The 23,198-nt window shown below is 31.4% G+C and overlaps 1 protein-coding gene across 10 annotated transcripts in view; it reads right to left on the bottom strand.

The window, feature by feature from the left end:
- The window catches only part of CASK (peripheral plasma membrane protein CASK), a 265,172-nt gene extending 243,877 nt beyond the window's left edge, over positions 1-21,295 (bottom strand). For 4 of the 10 annotated variants that reach the window (XM_069119955.1, XM_069119956.1, XM_069119954.1 and 1 more), the window contains exon 1: positions 20,463-21,294. In XM_069119955.1, the coding sequence (XP_068976056.1) occupies positions 20,463-20,521 (59 nt within the window). In that variant the 5' untranslated portion in view covers positions 20,522-21,294. Of the gene's footprint in view, positions 1-20,462 lie in introns of all 10 variants that reach the window. The other 6 variants (XM_069119958.1, XM_069119959.1, XM_069119960.1 and 3 more) reach the window with 3 other exon arrangements.
- Positions 21,296-23,198: the final 1,903 nt, after the last annotated feature.

Here is a 23,198-nt window from a genome sequence, read left to right as displayed (position 1 = left end):
TAAGTAACCAAGTTATGTAATCGGTTCATCCAAAATATGTATGCATGCATTTATAAGAGGATTGCCGGATATCTAGGTCACCGATTTTGATTAAATACGACGTGCGAATCACAGGTATACATACATATATGTATATGTAAATAACACAGTGTGTTTCATATAAAACATGATATCGTGAAATGATTCAGCTCTGGGATTAGGAAAAATATTTCACGAGGAATTTTACAAGAAGAATTCTAGAAAGAATAAATATGTTGCAAAGAATATTTTTTCTTATTCCAATTTCGTGTTTTATGTATTTGATATTCGAGTGTGAATTTTTGTTATTACATATTGTAGCTAATGTTAAAATATCTTTCAGAAGTATCCGATAGAAAAATATTTAGAAAGAGAAAGAACGTTGTACTATAATAAAATAAAAAAATATATATTAAAATATAGATAGATATAAATTTTACAGCTACAGCAACTAATAATATTCTCGTAAGATCTAATCAATTTGTTTCTGCTTTCCAATCATTGTATGCTGGCAACTATTTGCATTTATAATACCAAGCCAATGCAAATTTAATTACTTTCACTGATCCATAATGGAACATGCAAATAAGTTAATAAGTAATAATAACAACATGTACCTAATTATCCCTGCATTGCAAATCTTTTCACAGCAATATAATATAATCCTGAATCAAGATTTATGAAATCTTATGTAGTATTTATTTCACGTGTAGCTACAATCTAGATCGTGAGTAGTCGTGCAGAGCAAATCGGGTAAAGCAAAATTCAGACACGCATGTTTACAAAAGATTAAAGTCCGTCTCATTTAAATGGATTATAAACTGTTCCATTGAGCAACAAGTATTCTCACATAAATGCTCCACCGTGAAAAAGCTCATACCTAGGCACTCGAAGATTCGTGTCAAGAACCAAGGAGACGATAACTGAGCAGAACCCGACTTCAACCTCAACATATCTTACGATATCATCGACAGGATCAAGCTTTACATTCCATTGTATCTTCGATACAACAGAGTACAATTGTACAATGAAATTCTTCCGTTACTTTCCCTTCTATTCTATGAATAAGAAAATATCTCAAAACATTATAAATAAATATAACTCGAATATTATAAAAGAAATGCTTTGCTTTGCAAACAATATCATACGAAAGATATCCAAATACAAACATTTAGAAAGCTCCTTTACTTTGGAAAAATATGTAAAACCAAATAAAATTTACTTGCTATTTGCTAAGGATTTCTGTACGTTTTGGTACACTTAAATTTCCTGTAAGTGACTAAGTATCATGGTTATAAATATTTCAATATGCAATGAAAACATTTCCATATTTAAGAATGGAAATCTCAAACAGTTGGCACTTTTCCATTCTTTTCACACCGCTATTAAATGGATTATGCAAAATGACATGCTTCAACTTTCGTCGGTTAAAGCGCAGTAATTCGACAATCTTCAACCGCAGTAACCCAATAAGAAGGTGTGCTTGTTCGTGTCCCACTTTTTACAAGAAATTATCGACACCTCGTTGTTACTTAACAGCTATCGATTAATGGCAAACATTGTGACGCTTTAAATTAACTTTCGAGCATCGTAATCTTTTTACAGTATAAAAAAGTATTACCAAAAAAAAATTATTAAGTAGATAAGTATGAAGTATTAAGTAGCATAAACAGAAAGAGTATAAATAAAGATTTTCCGTTACGACAAAGTAAAATCTGTTACATTAAGGATATAAGTGTCACATTACATGCAGTATTTTTATCTTCAACATACGAATATAGTTCGAAAGCTATGCTATAGTACAAAATTTCACATATTTAACGAGATAACAATAACTTACGTGGCAAATTGCCTGTTAGAAGACTATTTATGATGTTGTCCTAAAAAGAAATATTTAACAAAAAATTTGCTAGAGTAAACTACATGAATTAATAAAGTGCGTACATTTTCCTCACGAATAGCCCAAGTAGAATTAATATTTATGAAATAACTTTTTAATTCATTCTGCAATTAAATAAAAGAAAATCCTCGCTAAAAGTCCCACGTTGAAAAAAATAGAATAGAATTTCATTCATCAAAAGTTCCATTTTTAATAAATTGGAATCTGGAAATTCATCAAATATTTAGATGTGCACTCGACCGTATTTTTCGGTTTGAACGCATCTCTTTAATACTTATTATGTTCATCTGCATTCGTTTACGATTTTGAGAATTTGCTAGAATTTTAATTTCTACGTGTTTACTTCCCAGTTTCATTGGAACGAGACTTTCTGAAAGTCATTTTCCGATCTTCGTTAAATACATGGAAGAGCATAAAAGAAATATTCCTGTAAATATCTTTTAGTAAAATATTGAGAAAATATTACCTGAAAGGTAAAACTTTGATCTGACTCATTAGATTGTACCATTTTCTGGAAAAAATTACGTTTAATTTAAAAAACCATCACGCTACATAATTATACTATATACTAACGTTTCCTCATTGTTTAAAGAAAATATCACCTAAACGAATGGCTTAATAATGTTTTAATGTTAAATATAATCTCTACACGTCAACCAATAAAAAATCACATGAAATTATACTAAGCATTTAATTGTTGTCTAAATCATCCTCCCGCATAATTAAGAATTTTGACAATACATATCTCAAATGTTAGTTTTAGAAGACCCATCCTGCAGATCTGTATAATTGTAGTGAACAAAAATCAGGTTTCTAGGAAGATTTAATATAAAAAAGTGAGAAATAGAGGCTTTTAAGGTATCTTCAACCGACAATCGGCCAATTGTAAAGTGAGACCTCTGGGATCACAGTCAATTAGGTCAATGAGAGGAATCAAAGGAAAGCGTCTTAACCGAAGATACCATGTAAGAATGTAGGACCAGAGAACGATGGGAACGAGCGTATATAGCAACTTCTTCTTCTTCTCTTTGCTCAAACACAAATTGGAAGCTTTATTTTTGCTTGTTGGAACTATCGACAAGAATTTCGTAGATCTTCAACTTTAATATATCAAGCTATTATTGCACGTCACCGAAGTTTTACAGTCAGCCTTATATACACCATTTTATATGATTTGTGTCTGAAACGTTCCTATTATACTTTGTATTTGAACTTAAAAATATTTTGTATTCAGACAGCATTAAGTAGGTAAATGTAGTTCGTTTGCTTTGTGCTACGAATTCTGCATATTGCAGCAGTAGATGTATAAAACTTTTCACAAGAAAAAAGCTAAAAAATGCAAGGAATTATATAAATGTATAATATTTCTTTATTTTCGAATAAACGAGAGGCCAAATAAATTGATATCCATACAGCTAATTAACAATTTTTGCATTAGAAGACTGGCGTAGTTTTAGTAGTAGTAGTTGCAGTACTGCCTTCATTTAATTACAGTATCCAGCCAGTGTTAAGTTCTTAATAAAACGACAGGATATAATTAAAGAAGAAAAGAAAAAGAGATATTGTAGGCTCTAAAATTCCAAACAATTCCAATATTTGTAAATCAAATAGAAGTATACGCAAGGCTACTCATAAGAATCAATTCGAAATTAAAATTTTATAAATTTACAACGATCCATTTTTTAAATGATTTTTTTTATAAAATATTTGGTTAAAAGTTTACCTTTCCCTTTAAATATTAAGATCGATGGATTAACGAGTTTGCGGAAAGCGATTTTCTAGAATATAGTAGATCTGCCAACTAAAGCCATTGACTCGACCGTGGAAGAAAAAACTAGGCTTTTCCCTACGCGACTTGTCACGAGAATTGAAGTTTAAGTGGTAGTAATTAAAACGCCAATCAAAAGTTGATGCGCGAGTTTGTGAAGTGACCTTTTCCGATTTTTAAATTTTCGCTCACTGTGTTGCATACAACGGTTAATTCAGTGACTCCCAGAAATGCATGGACAAAGCTAATAAAAAAGAAGAAAAAGCCGACGATTGCTTTACAGTGACCCATTAAAAGATTTAATCAAAAGTTTATTTAACTCCGGGTATATAATACGTCAATTGCTATTGAGAGTCAAAGTATTGTACACTACAAACGAACGGCTTTTTTTATTTTTTCATATTCAACATATGATAAATACTTCTTTTATTATCGCCGCTTCTCGATGAAATGTAATTATGTGCTCGCAGATTTTTAGTGAATAGTTTAAAATTTCAATTAAAAGATCCACTGAAGAATATTTCTTAATTCAAAAACTGAGTAATATATGTTTTGTTTAAAAAATTTATTAATTTATACCAAGATATAAAATCATAGTAATAATATTATATATATATATATATATATATTTGTAATGAATATAATATTATAACGAGGAAGATTGTATTGAAGAAATCGTTTTTAATGAAAGGGATGTATAACATTCTCTGAAGATGTATAACCAAGATAAGTGGAAGTAATACATCGTAAGAAAACGAGCTATAAAAAGAGAGATTATAAGAGGAGACATTTCTTAAGTAGTGGCCTATGTTTATAATTAACACATCTTCAAAGATCATATTTATAAAGACGGAAACTGATTTTACGTGAAAATGATTTTACATATAATGAAAGGTAAAACAACGTCATATTATGTTAAAAAAACAATTACAAAGTTAATAAACTAAAAGCACAGACGCTTTATTATCTTAAAAAATTTCGACTAACCTTCTAATCAGAAATGAAGATTCATTCGATTTTTTAATTAGAAAATTATTCAAATTACGTCCTAAAGTAACATACTACCGAAAATAAGAAAACTTATACATTCTTCTATTTTAAAATAAAACATTAAAATTGCACAAACAGTTTGATTGTATATCTTTTAATTTCATACATTTCAATGCATAATCAAATGTTTAGAAGCAATTTATCTAGAGAGAGAGAGAGAGAGAACCACACAAAATGTATACCATACGTAGACGTATAAATACACGTCCAATTTCCTTGTGCAATTCAGAATCTAGATAGAAGTTCTCGCTGCTCCCCGTCATATGACAAATTAATACTGGAAGTTTATTTAGTAAATATCAAATAGACTACTGTAATGATTGTGTAAGGGGAGTTTTAACATGAATATTCCGTACACTAGTCGTGTTTCTGCGAAGGATTCATTCAGAGGTTAAAGTACAACAGTTTGAAAATTAAAAGAAGATTTGTTTAGTTGCATCATTAGAGTACGGTCGACTTGATTTAATGCCAAAGATCATTCTACTTATATGTATAAAATAAAGTAGTAAAGCGTCACTAATTTGTGGGTATTTAGAGAAATACACGTTGATGAGGTAAAGTAAGCAGATACATTAATTAAAGAGAGTTTTTGTTTTATACAAAATAACAGTCATGATGTTTGAATAGCTAAAATTATTCATTTGTTACAATAGGGACAAGCCTCATTAACGAAGTAATTACGAGATAGATACCGGGTGGAATTAGTTCTTTGAGTAATGTGCGTTGCGATGAACTTGTATTTCACAACTTGTCTTATTAATGTATATAGATAAATAAAGTGTCTAAATCTGAGGAGGATGTAAAACATTTAAAAAGAATAATACTGTTCGTGAGAATTAAATGATGTATTAATTTGCAAAGTATTCTGTGTTACATTTATAAATCCATGATACTTGACGCATTAAATATTTATATGACTCCCAAACATTCGATAATAATAATTAGTGACAGACGTAAGGGATACAGCAGATATGAGAAATTTATTTAAATTCATAAATTAAAATTCAGATTTGCCGAACAAAATAATACATTAACATATATATTTCGTTCGAACTTCGACAATTAATTTATTCTAAACATAGCTATTGTTCGACATAATGTATTGCGAAATATACCTATATAGTCATGAAAAAGAAAATAACCAAGAAAAAGAGCTCAAGCTAAAGAGTACCAATATCTATGGAAATCTATGCGAAACAATGTAGTACTTATGATTTACAAATTCGTTGCACGCTTGAGAAAAAAAAGTGAGAAAATAGAATGAGGACATGCACAAAGTAATTGTACATTCGACCAAAGTGCATAATTTAAATTGTGTTACTGTGGGCGTAGAGTAGAAAACTTGGATCCGTTTAAAAAGGAACAGAAGACTAGCAGAACTTCCTAGGCGGAAACGTCAATTAATCAAGACAGAATCGTCAATGAGACTCTCTTATATATTCTATAATGCATTATGTATAAAAGAGGGCATAATAAAATATTGATTGTACTCCACGTATCATCTAAATAGAAGAAATGATCTTTTAGTGATGATTTATTAACTTTTAATCAGCTTAATCCTGACATAATTTTTCTCGGTAAATTAAATGGAACTTTCTTTATATATAGAAATATAGTAATGTTTTTCTATTGAATCAACTTTATAACACGATAAAATTTGTTCTATATATGCAAACTGAAAAATGTCGAACGAAGTAGAACACGAAGACTAAATTCGATGTGGGATCACAAGGGGTGAATGTAGGTATAAGTATAGGCATAGTAAAAGCATACAATACCCCAGCCTGAAACAGCGGATGAATATGGCATCAGTCAGAGATCGGTTTCGCGAACAATGAAATCCCAAAAGCTCCATCCATATCATTACTTTATACAGTAAACTTTATACCTCGCCTATATCCCATTTATAGGAGATGCTTTATTGAGGCTGTGATTTTGTCGATCTTCGTTACTATGAGAAGAATGTCAACATATATTTTACTAGAATAGTTTTATGGAATATAATACATAATGTAATACATGTATACTGTGTTAACTACATTAAGTTATGAATTGTTAAGGGTATTAACCTAATGAGGTGACTATTAAAATAACAATTCAATAATGAAGTTCAGAAATTAATGGAGCAGAAATAATGATCAATAATTTAACCATTACATAGTCTTTCAACAAAAATTATATTTTGATGTAATTTAAACTGGACTCGTGAACATCATTTTACAATGTCATGTAACGTTTATTTAAGAAATAATGTTTCGTTGCCTCGTTAAACAAATTATATACTTTGTAAACAGATTGCAACTGAAGTATTCGTATCAACGGCAGAAATTATCATATTTAACCCTATCGTGACTTGTAAATTAAAGCTCAGGCTATCGTAATTGACATTCACACGTTTACTGCTACAAGTTACACGCTCATTCCAAGTAATTCAAGCATGACTGAAACACATCTTTGCTTTTAACGTGCCATTCCTATTTAGTGTTCCTTAAATAAAATCTTTAAAATCTTTTATAAAATCTTTAATCATACAAAGAATTATTTTAATAGGACATATAAACGTCCTTAATTTGATCTTTTACAAAATTGCAGAATTTTATCGAACATTTTGTACAATGTAATTATACAGATACTTAAGTAGATACTAAATATGTTATATCATCTAATTAACAAATTATAACATTAATGATAACATATTATGTAAAGTAACTGTTTTCATTAAATAATCATTTGCATTTCGACTTCATTACTTCTATATCGCGTAACTCAGTATTCATTATCTGGGGATGTATCGTCTACATTATTTTTTTGTACTTATTCTACTACAATATTTTAAATGCTCATGCGAATTTAACCTTAACAACTGAGATAGCTATGTTGAAGCTTCTGGAATGCTTGTAAAGAATTTTAAAGTCTTTAAATCGCTTGCACCCCTTTTAACTTTACATACATTTTGCATATGTTCTGCATAAGCTCTGCCCATATAACACAGATGTTTGACATACATGACTTTGCATGTTTTTAATACTTTGTATGCGTAAACATCAGTTATCTACTTTCGATACTCTATTCTTGTTCAAACTACTTTGTATGTTTGCTGTAACAATTACCCTTTTCTAAATTTACTACCTTTTAACAGCAAACTCAATTTAGTCTCTCTTTTTTCAATTAATGGCGAAACTATGCCTGTCAGAAATATTTTTCACGCCGTATTTTAGCAGTTAAGTTATTTATTAAAAAAAAACTAGTCTAAGAATTTCATACCAGATACTGAAATTTAATATCGAATACCAATATGATAAACATGAGTAAAAAATCTGTTATTAAAAATAACCTAGTTACCTAATTAAAATTGCAACAGTACGTCGCATGAAATATTCAGTTATTAAAATATTATATTTATTTAATAAAGATGGTGGATTATTTAAAGCGTATAACGGGAGACATCAATGAGAAATATTATGAAAATGTAAAAAACTCAATGCTCAAAATAAACTAGTTTAAAATTCAACAGTAAGTTCTTAGAAATGTTCAGCTACTAACAATCTAATAAGAACGGTACAAACGTTTAAAACATGAGAAATATTAAATGAGAAATGTTATTAATATAGAAAGTTTCACGTTAAAAATGACCCAGTACTACATTCAAATATAAAATCATTGGAAAAATTGCATCGTTAAAATGTTATAATATTACTTTAGTAAAAACGCTACAAATATTTGAAAATATGAGAATAGGGCCAACAATCGATTACTGCTTCGCTAGTATTGCACAAAAATGACTGCAATTATTTACATTAAATTTCAATATCATTCCATTATTGAAAAACATCTTCCTCGTTTATTGTCAATTAAATGACAAAAGATGCTTTTGGAAAATAAATTGAAACATAAATTTAAAAAGTAAAATGTAGCCTCTCTCATCAAAAGCTTCAATTACAACAAGTAGTAATATAAAGATTCGAAAAATAAACGTATATCTGGGCACAATTTTAATTCGAATCGTAACGCTCTAATATATATTATTCGGTATTATTATCTATATTTGCGTTCTGGAATGCCTACGGCTTTAAACAATTTACGGTAATTATAATGATAATATATGCACACGTTCAAGCTTTAATCGCTCCTTAAGTCTATTTTTTTTTACTTCTACGACTTATGCTACAATATAATTTGTGGAGTAGAAGTATAATTACCTCTCGAAAGGAGAGATAGAAATACGTAAAAAAGTAAATCCTTAAAAAGTAGCTTTCATGCAAAATTGCACTAATGTTGTATTTTTCATGAGAAATGAAGAAAAATTCTTTTAAAGCATTCTAGCGGTAGTGACTTTTAGCTTTCATTAATGAATACTACTAAGAATTAAGTAATTATATTTCTCATTTTTATCGCGATTAGGTATGAATAGATTAAAACGAGAAAATCTTTCCGGATCTATTAGTAATAAACGGAATATCTTCGACACCTAATTTAATTAATAAAAAATTCGTGAAATGAAAGAAATCCACGGTTACGCTGTAGAATCATATCCAGGGTATATTGCAATATCTAAATCATTTCAGAACTGTTATATACCATCCTTAACACGTGATAACAGCTTTCTTGGCAGAAATTGCCAATTAATCATACCTGAGTACTGAATTAATCTTTCATAACTGGATGGTTGTTAGCTCACAAGAAAAAATTGTAGTTAAATACAATTTTTCATCTGAACGTAATGTACAAATTAGCTATAAAAGAAACGATACATGTAAAAGAATATAATATTAAATTAATTTATTTTATATTATACGTATGTACGATATTGCTGGTTTTGAATTTGTCAGGTCAATCACATCAAAGAAGAATACATTTTTTATAAATCACGTAAATATACTAAGTGGTAAAAAGATTTATAATACAAATATTATTAATTGTATCAGAAATAAATAGAATTTTCGTGTGATAGTAGAATAACGAAATTAGTTAATTATTGACAAAGTGCATTGGAATTATTTTAATTAAATGTGGTCAACTATATTTAAAAAGGAATTTCATGTCCAGTAATCTAGTAATAGAAATATAATAGTACAGTGAAATATTTCATCTCCATCATTTGATTTTTTTATTTGCAGAATATGCCGATATACCGTTTATATACCACATGTGTGTGTATATAACGTATATGTGTCGTTACGATTAAACCGCATGGATTATCTCTTTCTCAGTATTGTAAATCCCGAGACAACCTTTCTGGTTTACAATTCTCTCACAAAGGTCGCTCGCTAAATTAATATTGGACAACTGGTTGGACATAAAGAGCAAGTGGATGACAATTCACTATGTGCTTCGTTCTGAACGATGGACTACTAGTGTTGTTATCCCATACACTGAACTATTTCGTATGACTGTTCTCGAAAGACTTACGTCTCGAATAGTGGATTATTATTGGCAGCTTATTTTGAAATAACTATTTCCAATACCTTGATTAATTGATTCGATTCAATGGATCCTCTTGCACAATAATTTACTAACTAATTAATTACTGACTAAAACTAGTAAATTATTAACTAAAAAATTAATAACTAATTTAATACAATAATTTACTAATTCACAAACATCGTTAAATTGGCAAAATAAAAGTTATAGTTATGTTTTTACATTAAATTGGACAATAACTATAACAATATAATACCACAATTTTACATTAAATAGAATAATTTGTATCTTAACAAATTTAGGAACGAGAAGATTATATTGAAAAGATAACTGTTGAAATATTATGAACTTCGTCCAGTAACTGTAGTTGTGCCTAATACAGATATAGTGAATGTTCAAAATGATTGTAATTATCTAACAAGTATAAGACAGATATATTCTATTTATAAAACAAATTCTATTAATAAAATAAACGAAAATATACTACGTTACTCGGTTAAAATAGTTCTCATATATATTTTATGCGTATAGATATGCACTACGTATATATATCGTATTTTAAAATAAAATCAAAAGTTCGATATTACATATTCAGAGTTACCATATATATCTCACATTCTGTATTGACAGATGCTCAATTTAAAGCATTTTTTTAACATTCATCACTAGTTGTCGGAACCATGCGTAGAACATCCAATGCATGATTGCCATGCAGGACTCCAACCGCTCGATCGAAATTTTACAAACTACTGTCGGTATGTATGGGTAGTTATACTATTCTACCTGGAAGCATCACACAAATTTTTGACAACAGTTATCGCCTCGTTGCTGTCCATTTCATTTTCATACACATACACAATACATTCATACACAATACTATCTAGCGCACAATACCATATGCGCTTATTTTTATTTATAATTTAATTTTTATTTATACTTGCTTAATTTATACGGAAATCATTAAATCTTTTAGTAACTATAGCAATTTCTAACCTGTTTTACACTATTGCTTATAAATATTCGGATTATTCCGGATATTTCGTTAAATTTTTCGACATATTAAAATATACATATTAATGGAAAATTAATCCTAATCTGTTCCTTATATTAATTTATGTTTGAATTTACATATGAATCTTGATCCTTTGTTTTACATAAAATAATTTATTCTTTCATTATGTTAATTTTTTACCGTTATGTCAATTGCACATCAAAAGACAAATTAAATTGGAAAAGTGAGGGATGGATGAGACTTATTGATTAAAAGTAGTATCTCCGAGCTCCTTACAAAATCAGTAGACTATAAATTTAAATCACTTACTAAGACCTTACCAAGACTAACATCTTTTTACAATGATTGAGTTATCGATATACCTAATATATAATATAAAATATTCGTTATTGTCTATATAATACATATTATTGCTTGAGATAAGTTTGATAGTCTTTCTATCAGTTGATCTCTTTATCTGAGTTACGTCTCAAAATTTGTAAATTCTAAAAACAAAGAAAGTTCCACACTATTAAGCAGATAAAGAACCAATTATTTACTACAGTAAGATTGATAAGACAAACCTGAATCATAATTTAGAGTTCCTGTTTATTATAACAAAATTGATAACAGAATAGATATTACGTAACAATGGACGCACAATTAAACAAGAAATTGTGCAAAACCACAGACTGAATTGCAACAGAATTAGGTGAGGCGCATTTGAGAAGACAGAAAGGATGCTCGATGAAGTACATCGTCGAAGCCACGCCGTATCGACAATGATACTCTAGCTCCATACCTCACTTGTTTCCGCATTATTGAATTCATATAAATTACGGGTTAGCTGGTCAGAATCGAGAAGTAGTAGAGATAATGAGTTGCAATTTATGAATATAATTATTAGTGAAACTTATTATGTATTATGAAATAGAGAAGCTATAAAGAAGCTTCGAGGATGTGAGCGTATCTAGTTTTGTATAAATGTTGGAGACAGCTGAGAAACGCTTACCCGTCGGTAGAAAAGATATAGTGAAGTCATAAAGTCGGTCAGGCATTAAAGCTTACATGTTTTAAGAAGCGAAACGACAATTTCAGATATATAGACGTTGTACAAAGCTCGAGACCTTGTTGAGGAGTACATAACGTTAGGTAAGAAAAATAGAATAAAAAAAATCTCTGTATGTTCATAACATTAAAACATTAAATTAGAGTCACAAGCGTCATAGAAAAACATTTGCACAATTCTTCCTTCAAATAACTATAGATCCTAAGATCTTAAGCACACTTGTAAAAGAGTGATATAGAACTATACAGGAAACTTTTCAGGAATATCGACTTGAAACAAGGAGCGATTAATAATACAATCATTTGTTAACGTTTTCCATGGTACCATCAAACTGTAAACGTGGGTCTTTCGTGTTCAATGCATTTTTCAGTAGGCAACATATGTTAAGACAATCCAAAAGATTCATATAACATCTTCAAACATTCTAAATTTTTTTAGGCGGGGAGAAAAAGGGGTTTTCTACCTACTCCCTTGTGAGAAACACAATCCGGTCGAAATAACCCGAAATAGCATGGAATATCCATTTTACAGTTTAAGGGTTAATATGAAAATGCTCTTTTGCAATGTAAATAATAGTTTTAGATTCTCGGAGTATCTAATAAAATATTGTTCTATTAACAAGATGGTTGTAACAATTTTATAAATTGTGCCATTTCTTTCGTTAAATAACTTTATTAGGTAAAATAATGATACTTCTGTCATCACTATCCACAAAGTAGTAAATCGTTAAAGTTAATTTTTACAGATATATTCAAATTTACGACTTTCTAATGATTCTTCTACTAAACCGACGCTATAATATATTCTGCATCTAAATTAGTATCATATGCATATCGTAAAAATTAGCCAAGTCTGATCCAAGACATATGCAAAACGCGATAAATAGTTTAGATGCTGTTCCCGTTCTTAATAAATCCTCTGCCAATTTGTTATATTACACGCTGAAAAGGAGAATTATATTATTCTCTCAAATTTAGAATGCCAATGGGAAATCTACGTTTGTATTACCATACGACTATGCGGAGGCTTTTTTACCTTTAATATTGAAATATCAATTGCTCCTATTTGAACCGCAATTGCGTTCATATATTCAAATATATCATAGATATTCATAGTAAATACTGTCAACATAACTCTAAGAATATATTCTTTGATACATAAATTCATTATACTTATTTGCATAATTTTTTTTCCAAGTGTGTTATAAACCAGCGTGACGATATTGGAAGTTTTGAAAGCAAAATAGATCCTTGAAATAATTCTTTGTACTAATTGTTGTTACTCATTAAAGGAAATGATTCACCGTATTATTCTATTAAAAAAAAAAAAAAAAATGAAAATCATAATCTTCAATTCTCATAACTAACTAATATACATAGTTACTTTACTGGCTTAAAAATCTGGAGAATTTTGACACCTGACATAGAAAGTGTAAAATTCCAAATTTAGTTGGTACAATGGAATGTCAGTTTGCATCCATAGTGATCTTTCCCGTGATCTGCCAAGAAGATTTCAGCAATTCAATACCACTTCTGAACTGGAGAGGATCAAACTTTCTCACTTCAGTATCCTCGACTACACGCTCGCATCGACCTAGCTCTAAAGTCTGTCATCCTTCACGTACAGGACAAAAATACATTTTGCCCTTGATATACATTAAATAACTGACGTACATTAAATAAAGCATTGTACAGTAAGCTCCTATTGCTGTTAACACCTTGAAACCGTCAATATCTTTATCATTTCTAGTTACCATCGTATGTCTCGAATATTCAACGAAATAATTAGTGTAGGATTAATGCGTAGTTCTATTATGAGGATTCTGTAGCAACAGTGTGAAATCATTACCGTTAGATATTAGCGAAAATTGATTCAGGATAGGTACTATTGCTGAATTGAAATGTGTAGGCAATTCTATTAATAAAATCTGCTAGAAATCTATGAATCTAAGTAATGATGAATAGTATTAATAAAATCGAAAGATTACATTAATTGTAAATCGAACAATTATCAAACTATATCAAACTGTATCTAGAATCTGAGTTGAGAATCTGACTAGGATAATTAATTTCTTCCTAATGTAAAACTAATTTTTATGAGAAATGCGTATGATTTGTTAAAGTATGCAAATTATGAAAATTTGTAAAGCTTTATATTTGACGAATAAATTAATCCTACATACAAAATACAAGCTGTTTAAAACTCTTATTTATCAACGATTTAATACACGCACAGACGTATCTTTGTAGTTACTGGATTTGAATTCTACTACGAATAAAAAATTAATTTGATCGTGAAGTGAACAGAACATCAATACATTACAAACAGGCGAACGAATTAAAAAAGCGATTCAAGCAAAAAGGGGATAATATCGATGAATACAAAGATCAAATTATTTACAGGTTATTGAATCACCTAAAACGCATTATTAAACATATTAATTGCCTAACAAAATAATAATGTAATATTTATTTATATTTTTAGACATTTTTCGCAGCAACCTATATTTCTTAATTTATAGCCTATTTAAAAGATTATAAATCTGTTTTCATAAGAAAATATGATCTATCAATTTGAATAGAACGTATCGCAGAATTCATTTACATATATCAATAACAACAATCATTTGCTGAAATTATTTGTACTGAATTTATTTACATATTTGACACGTTCTGACAAATTTAATGATTCCAAAGATGGATAACAGTCATTTGCATTTCAATCTTGATCGTTAATAACATTTTATCTCACGCTTCTTTGGGGAAATAATAAATCAACAACGTTATATATTTTTTAAAAACGTATTCGTCACGTAGCTCTAGTAAAGATAGTTATAAACACAGTATAGGTATAAGAATTACGGTAATTTAAAACTATTCACACCGACCAGTCATCCGAACCTATCAATATTTTAGAATAAAAATCCTCGGGGAATTGATACCGTGTATGAGATCCGCGATAAATACGATTGCTTTCCACAAATACCCGTTATATCCTCTATTTATAACGTACGGAAACAAAGAAAACCACTTTCAGCGTTTCACTCACGGACAGTTGCTCCGAATACACGAAATATTTGCAACTTTTCATTAATATAGGTATCCTCTCACAAAAAACTGGGTCAGATATAACTACAACCATCGCTGTGTCATTAAATCATATATTTCGATTAAATAAAAAAAAAAAAGAAAAAGACAATGCAACACAATTTTGTCTAAACTAAATCTAAGCTATGTAGCAATTCTAAACTTCAAGGAATTGCAACTATTACTGCAATTTTTTTAATTCTCAGATATCATAAGAAGTTGTACTAATTTAGAATATAGTTTCTTTCTTTTTTGACCATGTCGATCAAACGTAGCTATGTAATGTCCAATATAACGCTAGCTGCTCGTACTTAAATGCTGTTCCTCAATGGAATACCGTCAATGGAGATAGATAGAGAGGTGAACATAGAAGTTTCGTTCTAAACTATTCTTAGGACATCGAAGTTTATACAGTCATTCATGGGCTAATGACCACAGCGGATAATGGTAAACCAGCATACAATCAATATCCTGTTCAAAGATGGTAATGGCAAAGGGCAAGTCGATTATTTATCCTTAAACTCTTTAGAAAATTTCTGTAGGATGCATAGTACTTAAGAAATTCATGAAATTCGACCACTATTTTGTACCGTCGATTATCTTAGACGACTATTTATTTTAAAACATGCATTCAAGAACCGATTGACAGCAATGATATTAATGCGACATCACTTGGGAAATCTCGTTCTGGTCTGTTATAATCTTCAAGCATCAATTCCCAGGCTATCGAAGTCGGATGTGGTCGATATTTTAATGGAACTATATTGGACTCCACGATATATCAACAGGAAGGGTATGAGTGCTTAAAAGGGAAATACTTGACCAATATCAAGTAAAAACTTCCTAGCAAATTGATCTCAGATGCATTTCTGACACTTTATTGGATATTAACACCAGAGTTTTAAAAGAATTTTGTGTTTTTCGTATCTTGTTTATTAAACTATGGTTTTTACTCTACTTCTTTCTATGATCACATTGTATTTCAAAGAAGTAATAATAATGTAACATTAACGATATATATTTAATAACGTAATAAATAAAAAGGTACATATAAATTTTGTTATTTAAGATACATTTAGAAAATGTAGAGCGCAAAATATATTGCGACAAAAACATTTTGCAAACATTTAGCTAATGTCGACTTTGTATCGTTCCATTTTAGACACGATTCATTAGGATCGATGACACTTCGTTTCTATTAAGCAGAATCCAACTTCACATCATCGGTAACAATTGGCGATATGCCAAAGAGCTACATACATGTAAGAAACGAATAGTGCATCTATTGCTATGGTACTAAATAAATTACTCGTATAATGTACATAAAAGGAACAAATAAAAAGGCCAGACAGATTCCTTGAAAAGTTACACTTAATAAATAATTTTTTGTAGACAAAAATTAATTACTTATATCTTAGATTCTCATAAAATATCATCTAACACATTTTTGTAAATATGATGTGCTTTAAGCTGATACTAGCAAAAGATATTTCTAGAAATAGAAGTTAAAAGTCGAAATGAATAATTTTTTCGAATTTTTTGGTATAACTTTAAAAATCTTTTTTCAATGGAAAAATAAATAATTTGATATGTGATAACATAATGGAAAAAATTAATTGTTTTGGATCGAAATTCTATAATCTTTGCTGTTCTACTTTGCTTTTAGATATAATTATAGAACTTATGTAGAGTACCTATTCGGATAACCCAAATGATGAGAAACTTTAGCGAGAAATTTGCACTTTGGGGAGGAAACTGCTTGATACAAATAATCCTTTAGAAGGGAAAACCCATTAAAACGGCTTTGTATTTATAGAGCGCTCGAAGGTGCGCTCTGTGATGAATGCACAATGCACAAACGTTAAGTACATATGTACTTGTAACGTAGAAAATATTTTAATACAACCTATCGTATCGCTATACAGAAAGATTTACGTAAGAGAAATATCTCTGTGCGAAGACATTGTAAAAAATAATTCTGCAAAATTATGTAACGTAATATCACATATAGGGTATCGTTTGATATCACAAGAAGCTTATTAAATAAAACGGAGCATTCATGGAATTAATAATGATAAAATATGGTATTTAACAATCATATTCCATGTATTCCACGTATAACTTCACTACATTTCATGATTTTTACAAAGAAAATTAAACTTCCAGTATGTTAAAATACTAGAAAATATTGTAAATACTAAATAATATTTTCGACGATATACAATTTGGTATTGTTTTTAAAAATCGCATGAAACTGAAAAAATAACGCTACAACATTGCGCAGTCTCTCCATTATACTACAAATATAGAAATTTCCGAATTATAAATATAATGTTCCCAAGAGTGCGTGTTCTCTCGTATACAATTCCTATCGCGTACCGACCACTTCGACCTCGATCTTTTCCTTGTTCAGTATCTCATTACATTGAACTTGATCGTTTGAGCTTAATATTTGCTCAACCAACAAATCCATTGAAGAAAAAGCATACGTGCCATATCAAACGCATCAAGAGAAACGTATGATAACGATTGCTTCCGCTACTTCCTAAGTCCAACACGCTGGACAACCGGCTGCAATTAAGTTCAAGGGCAAATTCCATCATCAAGAATTTACTCTAACTTCTCAGAAAACATGTAGACAGAGCCGTTGTATGCACGACCCTCGACGACTGAGTTACGAGGGGGATGAAAAGTAGGGCGAGCATCGTAAAAGAAGTGTTGGCCAAGTTGCATTTTACCTGGTATGTGCCAGCGTTAAGGCTTGCTACTGCAATTTCGTGTATTTATTGGAACTCTTCTCTTCCGGGGTCGCTCGATCGAGCCCAGGGAAACGTATGTGCTGCAACGTTTCCACGCTTTTTTTCCCCTCCCCCTGCCTCTCAGATACACATTTCCAATTTCTTCTCGTCAATGCATTCACTCAAATAAATTGGACTTTTAATCAACATCAAAATTCGCATACAGTCAGAAGAAATGAGAAATGAAATTATAATAAGCGATAGATGGAAGTTCACTCAAATTTATAATAGTTAGCGTTAGAAGACTAGTGGTCGTGCAACAAGAACTTCAAAATAACGCGTTCATCACGGAATTTTACGCCAGTTGAAACTCTTGAAATTCCAATTTTTTTCGTCGAAGTGCTCACTCGGATAAATAGAATTTTTAATCAACATTAAAATTCATGTGCTACGGAAAAGAAAAAGAAAGCAAAGGGAATCAATGGAAGTTAATGTGAATTTACTTCTTAGAGGGTTTATGGTCATGTAACGAGGATTTCGAAATAGCATGTTCGTCACAGGATTTTATACGATCTGAAGCTCTTGAAATGTTCCATCGAACGAGAGTGAAGTTGAAACTAACGTGTTATCTATAAACATGTGACAGTATTGCACGTAGCCTATATATGATTCGGTATATCACATTTGAAAAATAATATAAAGTTTCAGGGCAATGCGCAGTTCTATGTAGGTACGTATTTTATTACTGAGCTCGTTTTATGCCCTTTTTCTTTTGTTGCATTTCATTGAGACAAAACTGCGTAATTTCAAGCATTGAAATAAAAAATTGTGAATGATATTGTGTAATACAAAGCGTCGATTACAAAATGAAAATTTTATCAAAGCAGGGACAGATGCTATGTACGTGAATTATAAATTGTTATGTACGGACAGATGAATGTGAATTGCAAATATGGGAATCACATTTGTTTCTATTTCTTTCCTCCGACATAACTTACTATTTTTCATTGTTTCATTATATAAACAATTTACATCTTTATTTCTTAAGACTTTATTCTTAACATAAATGTTTTAATAAAGGTTTAATGTACTAAAAGCCTACCTTATTTTTTAGCATAAAAAATATATGTCAAAATCACTTTTTCACACTTAACGGCACTGAATCTCTGTTTACATACAAAGAAATAACTATCTATAATATTTTGTTTTTCACTTTTTCATCGTTAAAAAGTTAATTTACAAGATGTTGTAAATTATAAAAAAACAAAATGTGCAAAATCAGACTTAATTTGTAAATTTTTTATTTTCACTTTGTAACGAATACTATAAACTCTGTAATATAAAATAAAGAGTTTATATTGTAAAAGAATACAAAGATAAACAGATAGTGCAAAAGTTATTCTTCTGAAAATTTTGTTTTATACAAATCTCGGAATTTTATGTTTTTAAAAAGTTATAAAATTTAAAGAAATGAGAACTAACTGCTAAATTTTTTTATCCTATATTTATCACTCTTAGAAAAATATTATATCAGTTATAAAATGGAGGCTTTTAAGTTTTTCCACTAGAAAAAACGTATATAAATATTAATATATGATATTCATGTATTAGTTGTATCGTTACACTGGTATTTTTATCAGTAGCATTTCAGAGTGCGCACTTATACAACTGATACGATGATAAGATGCTATTACGTTACTTTCCATTCATACAATGAAACTTTCAAAAGTACGCAGTATAAAATACTTGTTTTCTACCATTAGATGTAGTTTAAAATTCGCTTTTCTTTGTAACTGCTAAATACTGCCCACCTATAAACAGAACATTGGGCGTACCATGTAACCGCATTGTTGAAATATTTATATGAACGATTAACTGCTAGCGAGAACATCAATAAAATATAAGGACAGCATTTTATTTCTTGCGCATACGATATTCAAGTTTAAAGGTAAAAGTATAGTTCATGGGTTTTCATCGAAAGGGTGGGTCACGTTGCTAGAGACAACCTGTGAAGACTTGAAATAAAACTTGCATGAATAGGCACGTAGACCAGACTTCTTATTCAACACGCACCTTTTCCTTGCATTTGCATTGTTACTTACCCATTCGCCCCTTTTGAGTCAACAAATATACGTCATCGTTTCTACACGCGGTACATGCTTACGCGCGCGCAACTATCCCCAAATTCAATACGAACACGCATAACCTATGCTATACACACGGTACGCATATCAAAGAATTAACGTGTAACATAGGCATTCACGTATCGTTCGCCTGTCAAAGTACAGTATCTTATATCTCTTTCACCCTTTCCTTTGAATTGTTTCGTATTTTGACACTTGCTCCCTCTCCCTAGTCATGACTCATACTACATAGTACTAGCGCAGCTGTCTCATTCTTTCTCACGAATTCGTTACTCACTTGCCGATAATCTCGCAGAGCTCGTAAACTTCGTCGAAGAGAACTTCGTCGTCCGCCATAGTAGCAACGGGGAGGTCGAAGAAGTCGACCGAATGAGGAAGCTATACGCGCCAAAAGGCGCGTCAATGCTATACGAATTCGTAATAATTCGTTCGGTATTCAGATGCGCTTCGTCTCTCTCCTCAGTAGGCCTGGGCCGACGGTGTGCTGTTGTTTCGTGTCGTGCCGTGTGAAATACGCGGCGGCGTGAACGTAGCCGCGTATAGTGGATTCACGGCCGCCTTCGTTCTCCCACCCTCTTCTCGCGTTCTATCCCTTTCTTTCCACCGATAGCGGCCAATTCGTTTTCCTCTACGCGCACGTTACGCACATACACACATATAATATATGTACACAGCCGTGGATAATACACCCGTGTTAGCACGCCCGATTGTCGTCGCACTGGCACTCCGATCGGTACACGCGAGTCCGCAACCCGTATACCTCTCAGCTATATTAGTAGACGGTAGGTGAAATTTTGCACGATGGCCAAGGGTGTCGAATACACAACCGACACCGCCTTTAAACCTTGCCTTGCTGTTGCCGGCAAAGACAGTATACACAACTGACGAAAATATACGTGATACGGACGTTTACACGATCGTGTCCTGACTCAACTACGAAGAAAACCGGATCTAGCCGAATCGGTTGTCTCGACGGAACAGTCGGTCGTGCAATTAACAAGAGCGATCAGCGAGAAGCGACCAGACAGACACCGATGTCACTACACACACTTTCCTCGTCTGTCAAAAGCTGGAGTAGACTCACTCGCTCCGAAGCAAGACTGGTTGCATAAAACGCGGCGAGCGACTGCGCCGACCAACTGCCTCCCCTCTGACCCCTCTGAATAAAAGTCCCATATGGTGGGGCGGGCGTGGCGCCGCTTCGCGTGCAACCTTTGGCGCTTTAACAGTTCTGTTTTTTGTTTCTTCCCCCTCGACTGCAATATTCACCAATCGTATGCAACGCTACAATCGAGCATATCTGCAATATTCGTTGATGTTCAACCAGGCACATGAGATACCGACATCCAAAATTACTCCAATGATAAATCCTGCAAACCATCGAAGGAACTCAATTTTGAAAATATAGGATCATCGCCTAAATACACATCTGTGCTGATATTATATGGGCATTGGTTAAAGTTCAACTATACGTCTATAATATAACTCAATTCTAAAAAGCGATAAAGTTGCACTTTGCGTCATATCTACGGTACATACGTCTCACCTGTGACCACGCCACACATTCTGTAATACCGACCATTTGGTGGTTTTATTACACCCTCTACAATTTATAATATTATGTCGAGTACGATTAGTTCGTTTGAATGTGTTCCGTTTATTTGGACAAAATTAATTTATTTGAATATAAATTATTATTATATGAACGAGAAAACGTATATAATAAACAGAATCATTAAGCTGTTATTATATGAACTTCAGTTATATCATTGACTAAGGACAGACGGTAGACGTGATATCAAATTGGAACTTTGTTTCTCGGATTCTGAAATACCGACTAGAACAAAATCAGAGTGTTTCTTATGCTCTTTGGGATTTGATATGACGAATAGAGAAATTATATTCAATTCAATTATTATGAAGTATGCGTCAATTACTCGCAATTCAATAAAGAATAAAGAATATCGGCTGGCTTCGATAGACTTAAACTTCATTTGAATGTCTGGCACCTCAGTTCACTCAAAATATAAAGTATCGAAGTTCACGAAAATGTTCGAATTAAATCTAGTTCACGTACCTGAATTATTGCGAAGCAATTTTTAAAATAACCGGGCGTGTCGCGGGCGGAGCTAATGCTGGTATGAAGCGGGTGTGATAGAGGGGGGCTGACACTTGTCTGAATTGTTTCTTACGGTGATTTTCAATTTAACGTTAATTGGCAAGTGAATTGTATGTAAAAATATTACATATCCGCAATTAAATCTCCAATAGAATGGTATGTTCTTTTAGATCTCTAAAGACATTTTAGTTAGACACACATTTTATTTATATTGTACGCGATAAACGTGGAAACCTTTCTCGAGGACCCGTGTCAGTTGTCAATAATCGCGACGGACCATGTGCCGATAATCTAAACATTCCCCGACATTGAACCGTTGATCGGTTTCAGCCAGTCTCCGAGCAAATGTCGAAAGGACCAGATCCAAAGCTTCGATTGCCTTCGCTACATTAAATAGCTAAGTAAATGAACTGTGACTCGTTGTTTTCATTTTTTTTTTAAATAATATATACTTGTTAAAATATGTGCTTGTTACATGCATATGTAGACAATGTATTTTTCAAACAGGCATTTGTTTTAATATAAATAAGTGGCGTTTGAGTCTGCCAGGATCCATCTGTGTCCTGTCAGTGAAAGATCAAAGAAACTATTAGTGATTCACAATGTAATTAATCACTCACAATCAAATTTTAAATTATAATTTTGATACTTTTCACAGAATCTTCTTAAGACCCGGTGCTCAATCCGTGCCCAAATTGCGCTTAATTTGTGCCTAATTCATGTCTAATTCGTACCTAATTCGTGTCCAGTCCGTGTCCAATCCGTGCCTAATCGATACCCAATCTGTATCCAACACCCACACCCTATTCTCTGAGGTAAGTATGCATAAGTAAGTGTAAAGCTTTAAAACATTAGTACAAAATTTCTGCAAACCTAGAAATCGGTAAAACAGAT

The sequence above is a fragment of the Bombus flavifrons genome, chromosome 9 (genome assembly GCF_040668555.2).
Source record: "Bombus flavifrons isolate JBK064 chromosome 9, iyBomFlav1_principal, whole genome shotgun sequence".
Classification (NCBI taxonomy): Eukaryota; Metazoa; Arthropoda; class Insecta; order Hymenoptera; family Apidae; genus Bombus; species Bombus flavifrons.
This window is presented reverse-complemented; position numbering and strand designations above follow the sequence as displayed.